At 33.3% G+C, this 7,656-nt stretch overlaps 1 protein-coding gene across 1 annotated transcript; it reads left to right on the top strand.

The window, feature by feature from the left end:
• The first annotated feature begins 841 nt into the window (after positions 1-841).
• On the top strand, positions 842-7,234 carry LOC130796887 (protein LATERAL ROOT PRIMORDIUM 1). The gene is made up of 2 exons (XM_057659309.1): positions 842-2,385; positions 2,983-7,234. The coding sequence occupies exons 1-2, from the start codon at positions 1,626-1,628 to the stop codon at positions 3,342-3,344; spliced, it is 1,122 nt and encodes a 373-aa protein (XP_057515292.1). The 5' UTR covers positions 842-1,625; the 3' UTR covers positions 3,345-7,234.
• The last annotated feature ends 422 nt before the right edge of the window (positions 7,235-7,656 follow it).

Raw genomic sequence — 7,656 nt, 5'->3', positions numbered from 1 at the left:
TTTAATTAAGAATAATTTAAGATATTAAAGGTTAAAATATTGCCTCAGCAAGTGTGAAAAGTCAAATAGGACATTTAGGCTGAATAGGAGGGAGTAGTAAAAAAGTACTAGCAGATTAAATATAAAAACCAAGAAAAAAAGCTAATTAAAAACCATTTATGAAAGTCACCTTTTCTCCTTATCTTCCCTTTATTAACCTATAAATTTCTCCTTTCTTTTACAATAGCCAAATTCCATTACCTATAAAATTCTCCTACCTCTAAAACTACAAACTAAATGTCATTAGCAAAAGTAATTAAGAATAGTGATCAAATCAAAAAAAAAAAAATTAAGACTAGTAACTAATTGAATGAAGTAAAAATGGGGGCAAAGCAAAGTAAGAAGGAGAAGATTTTAGTAAATAACAGTTTTTTATAAGGTTAACAAATCACTCTTATGTAATAGGATTTGATAGGATGTAGAGTGGACCTTAGATATTTTGGGGCCTTGGGCAAAATATAACATATTGGGGCCTTTTTTCTTTGCAATTTATAACCTATATAGACCTTCTACAATTATTAATTTTGCTTTTTTGACATGGGGTTATGGGCGACACCTCTTTTGCCCATCCTTAAGATTGGCCTTGATAGGATGAAAATTTTATTATTTTAATCTATCTATTTTAATTTTATTATTATTTTTTTTACGGTGATTTACAAAGTGATTAATTAAAAAATTTTGAGTAAGAAGAGCACAAGTTGTAAAAATAGCACACATGCCAAATGCACCCCACCACACAAAGGAATAGAGATAGATAGAGAGTAGAAGAACTATAGAAGTAAATGGTTGAGAGGGAGAGGTAGTGATTAGTGAAAGAGAGAGGGTGTCATGTGACTTTTTGAACCAAGCAAACTTACAAAAGCTAAACAACAAAAACCTTTTCTTCCTTCCTTCCTTCTCTCTCTATACATATCTAATATCTTCCTTACCCTTTCCCTCTCTTCTACATACACATACACCCTTTCCCAATTACCATAAATTTTGATTATTGGAGTGAGAAACTAAAGCTAAACAAAGAGAAAGAAGAAGAAAAAAAGAAAGATAGGAATTAGAACCCACTTCTAGTTTCACTTTCTAGGAATAAGAATACTCATTCTTTCATTTCCTTACAACAAAAACAAAAACAAAACCACCCAAAAACAAAACAATATCTTCAAAATATTTTAAAAAAAATCTATACTTCTACTTCTATATAATAGAGAATATATAGAATGTGAAATAAATAAAAATACCCTTTTTTTATGTTCTTTTGGGTACTCACTCTACTGCTATATACTGTTGTAAAATCAGTATTAGAAGAAGAAAGTTTCAGTCTTTGATCAGCAAAAAAAAAAAAATAAAATAAAATTGAGCAGCCATTAAAATTAGGTGTGGTGGCTACTACAAGGAGATTATCGTCAGATTCGGGGGCGTTTGCTGATTGGGTGGCTTCATCTACAAGCAACGCTGATAAAAGTAATGATCTTTCATTAGGATTCAATGCTGGTTCTTCAGCAACCCCATCTGGACCCACTTCTGTTTCCGGGTCTTTATGGCCCGGTTCATCTCGTGGCCCTACTTTAACTGGGTATGGGCTTCCTCCTGAAATGGGTATGTTTGTTGTTGCTCCTGCTACTTCTTTTCAGCATGATCCATCCTTGATCGTTGATCATCATCATCATCATCATGGTGGTATTGGTGGGATCAATGGTGGAAATAACGCCACAACTGCTTTAGGAGTTGGGGTTGGGGTTATTCCCCTTCTTACCGCCGGGCCATGTTTAAACATGGGCGGCGGAAGTGGTGGTGGGGATAATGGAGGTATTACTTTGGACGGTCATGATGCATTTGGAAGTCGGAATCATCGGACGGGTGCAATTAACTTATGGAATACTATGAACCAACAAAATCAAATGGGTGGTGGTAGTAGTACCAATTACCCGAAAAAGAGTATAAATTTTGATCCGGGTAACCCGAATTTCTTACCTTCTCCGAGTACCTCTGCCATGGGATGCGGCGGAGGTGGGACCACAACTTGTCAGGATTGTGGGAATCAAGCTAAAAAAGATTGTAGTCATAGAAGGTGTAGGACTTGTTGTAGGAGTAGGGGTTTTGATTGTTCTACTCATGTTAAAAGTACTTGGGTTCCCGCTGCTCGGAGGCGAGAACGACAGATGATGACCGTTGGTGGAGCAACGGGCAGTCAAGCTGCCGTGGGCGGTGGAGGTGGTGGCGGGGCTTCTTCTGGCTCCACCTCGGGAGCTAAGAAGCCTCGCCTTATCTCCTCCCAAAATACCGCTACTACTTCACATACTTCTACCTCTAATACTCCACCTAGGAGCTTCGAAACTAGCTCTAGCCACCAAGGTAATTTACTACTCTAAAACTTGTTTAATAACAATTAGGGGAAATTAAGTATAATAAACCAATCTTTGTTTATTGCGGTGAAAATAAATTTAGTTATTGTCATTTTTAAATAAATTTATATATTAGATATATTTGCTAAAAATATCATCGGTTATTGCTTAAAATTATCTTCAAAACTTCTATGTGATCAAGTAATTAAGAATAAATTGAGTTTATTTTCAGTAATTAAGAATAAATTGAGTTTATTTTCAGGAATTATAAAAAACAGGTAGCTTTATTAAAAAATAATTAATAATTAGATTTATTTTTAGCGTATCGTGCTTGATTTATTTTGACAAGTTCCCTAAAACATAAGCTTACAACAATATCATTTTGAGTTGAGTAATGTATCAAATTCAAAGAGAGGCAGGAGCAAATGGTTTTTAAAGTTTTTAGTTGAGTTGGTTTATTAACGTTGTTGCATACCATGTAATCCCATCGTTGTAATGCATAAAATTTTATAAATACTTTGTCAATTTATATAATTAATCACCCAAATAAAATGTATGATTTATTGGGATTTTATAAAAAAATGTTTTGGTTGTGGTGGCGAGGTAGATGCGAGTTTTAAGGAGTCATTACCGGGACAAGTGGAAGCACCAGCCGTGTTCAAATGTGTTAAAGTAACAGCAATGGAAGATGGTGAGGATGAGTTTGCATACCAAGCTGTGGTTAAGATAGGTGGCCATGTTTTTAAGGGCTTTTTATATGATCAAGGAGCTGAATCTAGAGATCATGCTGGGTTTCCGAACATGTCCGAGTTGAATTTGGGTGGCGGTAGTGGTGGTGGTAGTAGTGGTGGAAGAAATGGTGGTGCTTCGTCTACTTCGCCGCTTCTTGATCCATCGGATGTCTATGGAGCTTCTGGTTCTGGTGGTGGCTTACTTGGTGGTTCAAGCTATGGTAATACTATTAATTGAGAAAATAAAACACCCGAAAATGGAAAAAGAAATTAATACTATTTTAACATTTTGTGCATCGAGCTGCCTTATGAGAGGTGATGAATTAAGTTGTTCTTTTGAGTCTTTTGATACTATTGTTGAAAAATGCAAAAGATTCAAAAGCATTGTTGTGCAAAGCTTAATTACTCTTGTATTCTAATAACTATCTTGATTTTTATATCTTTATTGGTCTAAATTTTTCTTATCAATGAATAGGGTTTTAATTGATCATTTCGAATTCTTCTATGATTTCATCTCATTTCTCTGTTTATTTGAATTTGCTACGCAGCGTCTAAAACGTTTCATTTCGCTATACATTTGCATTATGTACCAAATTTAGAGAGACAGCCCGATGCATTGTTGAAATGCATTAGAGATTAGAAACTTAGCATGCAAGGAAAGTATGTGTTATATTTTGTAACATGATTGGTGCTTCTTTTGCTAACTTTATTATTCTTGTTTTATAAACCCTTCTATTTTTGTTTAATTATTTAATTTATTTTTGTTTTGTGCTTCTGTTACTTCTGGCATTGGAATATTGGATAGCAAGGTATGATTTTTTTTGCAGGCACAACCAAAATTACTGATCATTTCACAGCAGACAGCATAGTATGGTATGAATACTTACCTTTATTGTGTGTAGCATTTTTGTCTTGCTTATGATAACACTGTTCAAATCCTGTTCATTACCTTTTCTGCTCCTTTTACACTTCTATATTTAATTACATTTCTAAGAAGGTAAATTAATTTTATTAGTGCTTTTATTTTGTCAAGCTTAACACTCCCTCTATTCCGAATTAGTTGTTTGCCGTTAGCAGTGGAGATCCTTGTTCATCGTTCTATCCTAATGCGAGTTCTTATGTTTTAAGCGTATTAACATATCAGAGATTCACAAGTCACAACCGTCAGCTTAAGCTTTTGGTTGAATTAGTCATTCTAAGAGAGTAGAGTTAATTTTATTGGTTGAATTAGTTGTTTTGCCGATGATAACGATCGAGATCCTACTCCATCATTCTATCCTAACACGAGCTCTTAAGTTTTAAACGTATATGACCCGCTAGTGCTATAACCTATTATAGGTTCACAAGTTACAACTGTCAGCTTAAACTTTTGGTTGAATTCGTCATTCTAAAAGGGTAAGAGTTAATTTAATTGGTTGAATTAGTTCTTGTGCCGATGATAGCGATTGAGATCCTACTCCATCATTCTATCCTAACGCGAGTTCTTATGTTTAAGCATATATCACCCGCCAGCAGTGCTAGTCCTAGCCGTCGGTTTAAGCTTTTGGTTGAATTAGTCCTTAAAATGGTAACAAATGCCTAGGTTGTGAATGTTGAATTAAGCTCTTATGTTTAAGCTTTTGGTTGAATTAAGCTCGAACCTCTCCAACCTTCATTGATCCAAACGACAAATATTTTATGTTAGGTTACATCACATGATCATTAAGATTTCTAAAGTTATATATATATGGTGAACTAAAAACTATACCCTTAACATACTCTTTGTTCAGTTTGGTTAGTTTAGTTCATTAGGAACTAAATTTGTGAATGTTGGCCTTTCACCATTATTAGTCTGGCCCGTTGTAGGACTTCTAAAGATTTGGGATAGTAGTTGCAAGGTCACTATCATTTATTGCCTTACAAGAACAAAAAGAAAAATTGAAGAGGAGTACTGCTGTACAGTTCATTACATACTCTATACATTATTTTGAAGGCTTGTCCTTATCATTTGTCAAACAAAGCTTTACTTTTTCTCACTATTTTCTAAGTATACAATTTGTTGTTGCATTCTTGCATGCATTCATCAATGCCTTGATGTACTTGCTTCTTTACCCTATTTGCTTACTTGAGATCAATTTTCCTTTATATGCTACTAATGGGTATGTCCTTCTGTGTTTCCATAAGTGTTTTACTTAGAAAACTATGCATCAACACTAAGATGGGTTAGAAGATCTAATCTTAGGTCTTTTTTTGATGTTCACGAAGTATCCGGAGGTAGTTTAGGAGCGAAAACCGAGATTGGTATTAAAGTCAAGTTTATCGTAACTCACTATTTTGCTTAAACGAGAAACTTGTGTGAACTTATTGTTTTTTAATATGGTTTGAACTAGTCTTAAGAAGTGCGAGTTAGCAGATTGGAGAGTGAAGCGGGGTGTTTTTTGGTCTTCTCGACATATTATGTGTGGTTTGGGTGATAGTTGCCAAGTTTTAGGGTAATTTAGGAAAACCCGAATTTGAGCTTTTTAATCTAATTATTGAGTCGGGTTTATCGTTAGTCGTTAACCCCTATTGCTGGGGCATTATTTGATAATCCCGACATATTATGAGTGCTTTGGGTTATAATAGCCGAAATACCGATGCATTTTAGGAGAAATTCTCAATATTGATCTTGTTTGTCGAGTCTTAGAGACGAGATTTATATCACTCACGTATACTACATGGAGGTATGTATCCTTTGTATCTAGCTAATAATTATAATCAAGGATGATCAGCCTAAGATAATTAAGTGTACAGTCCTTTTGATGTGATTCCGTGTTTGATTATATAGAAACACATGTTATTATAGTTTAATCATATAATTTGTTTGTTAATGATGATTGTGGATATGCATGCTCCAATTTGTCTACCTCTTTTAGCTATTTTATGTTTTTTCTTGGCCTACAATTGCTGACTTATAGGCGTAATACGGCGATGTTCATATGGGTTTGTCTCTAAAGGTTTTGTTTTTTCTTGGCCCTGATATGGTGCCCCTCTTGGAATGTCTTCATTTTTGCAACACACTTTTGGATTTTTTGTTATTCAAGTCGAGAATCGAGTTTTATCTTAAAATCTTGAGCCCTATCTCTCAACTTATTTTGTAATTCCAAAAAAAAAAAATGTCGTTTTTGAAGGAGTAAATTTCTATAGTTGTTTTTTGGAATTGTTTTTCTTTCAAGTTTCGTCTCGATGGATCAGGGACATATATCTAATCTAAAGAGTTGTCGTATGTGGGAGTGTGATAAAATATATATGATAGGATCTTTTAACTTGAATTTACGGCGGCGAGTAAACTATCCAACTCATTTAATCTAATTATCACTTGAAATTTGTATGCAAAATATGTCCCTAGGATGATGTGAATATTACATGCTATTCTATGATAACTTAAAGAAGACTCTTTTTGATGAAATATTTCTTGATGGAGGGCTAGAATTTTGCAAGAATATATATTAAGGTGATTTCTCTTTTCTCTTGACCTATAATAGTGCCATCTTTTTGGCTTTCAATTCATGCATCTTAGCAAGTCCACATGCATTAAAAAAAGAAAATAGTTTTAGTTGAAATTTGATATTCATGTGAAGTTGTAGATATATTAAATACATAATATAATGAAGTAGCATATTTTTACTAACATATGGTTGTGTATACTCCATTCCTAAAACTCCGTTTAGACGATATGGAACAAATTAAATTTCTCGCTTTGTGCTTTAATGTTTTAATCATAAATAGCTATTAATTTCTGTCCTTTTGAATTTGCTATTTTATGCCGAAGTGAAAACTTTTTAATTGTAATATTGCAAATTCAAATATAAAAACTCAAGCTAGAATTTTTTATTTGTTGATAGATTCATGACTTTAGTTCTCGTACAAAATCTTATTAATATTTTGTTACTTTATGTCATTAAATAGTTTTTATTGAGATTGTTTTTTAAGAGTCAGATGTACAGTGACTTATGTAGCATCACTAGTTATTGAGAGTTAGATTTTTCATGTTTGGCTGATTGCCCTTGTTATGTCTCCCTATATGTTGATTAGTAACCATGTCATGTCCCTTGATACACACAATTATGAGTTTAATTAGGAGATTAGTCAATAATTGTAGTTAGTCTAATCAGAAAAGTAAGACCTAAATAGTCACATTCAGTCAACTTAATTAAACAACACTACTTTTCAAAGTTTCAAAAAATTCCTTTATATATTGATTCGAATTCTACCCATTCACTGTTCCGATCTTATTAAGTGGATTTTAGGGAAAAAAAATGTTCGAGTTGTTGTACGCGACTTTATTCTTACTAATGATAATAGGTTGTTTTCGATCGAGCTATTTTGTTTTAAAATGTAATAAATGATAATCGCTAATTGATCTAATAGCTAAAGGCTATTTATTTAACATAAATAACAAGGTTTGATTTTTCCCGATAGAAATGATTAAAACAATGTATACTTGTATATTTGAAATTAATTTTGCCCTTTTGTGTTTATTTGTTTAGATGTATATACAATTTGTTTGATGCTTGAGGCATAATTATGGT

Source organism: Amaranthus tricolor, chromosome 12 (genome assembly GCF_026212465.1).
Source record: "Amaranthus tricolor cultivar Red isolate AtriRed21 chromosome 12, ASM2621246v1, whole genome shotgun sequence".
NCBI classification, from domain to species: Eukaryota; Viridiplantae; Streptophyta; class Magnoliopsida; order Caryophyllales; family Amaranthaceae; genus Amaranthus; species Amaranthus tricolor.
The sequence above is the reverse complement of the archived record's forward strand: the minus strand, read 5'-3'. Positions and strand labels throughout refer to the sequence as shown.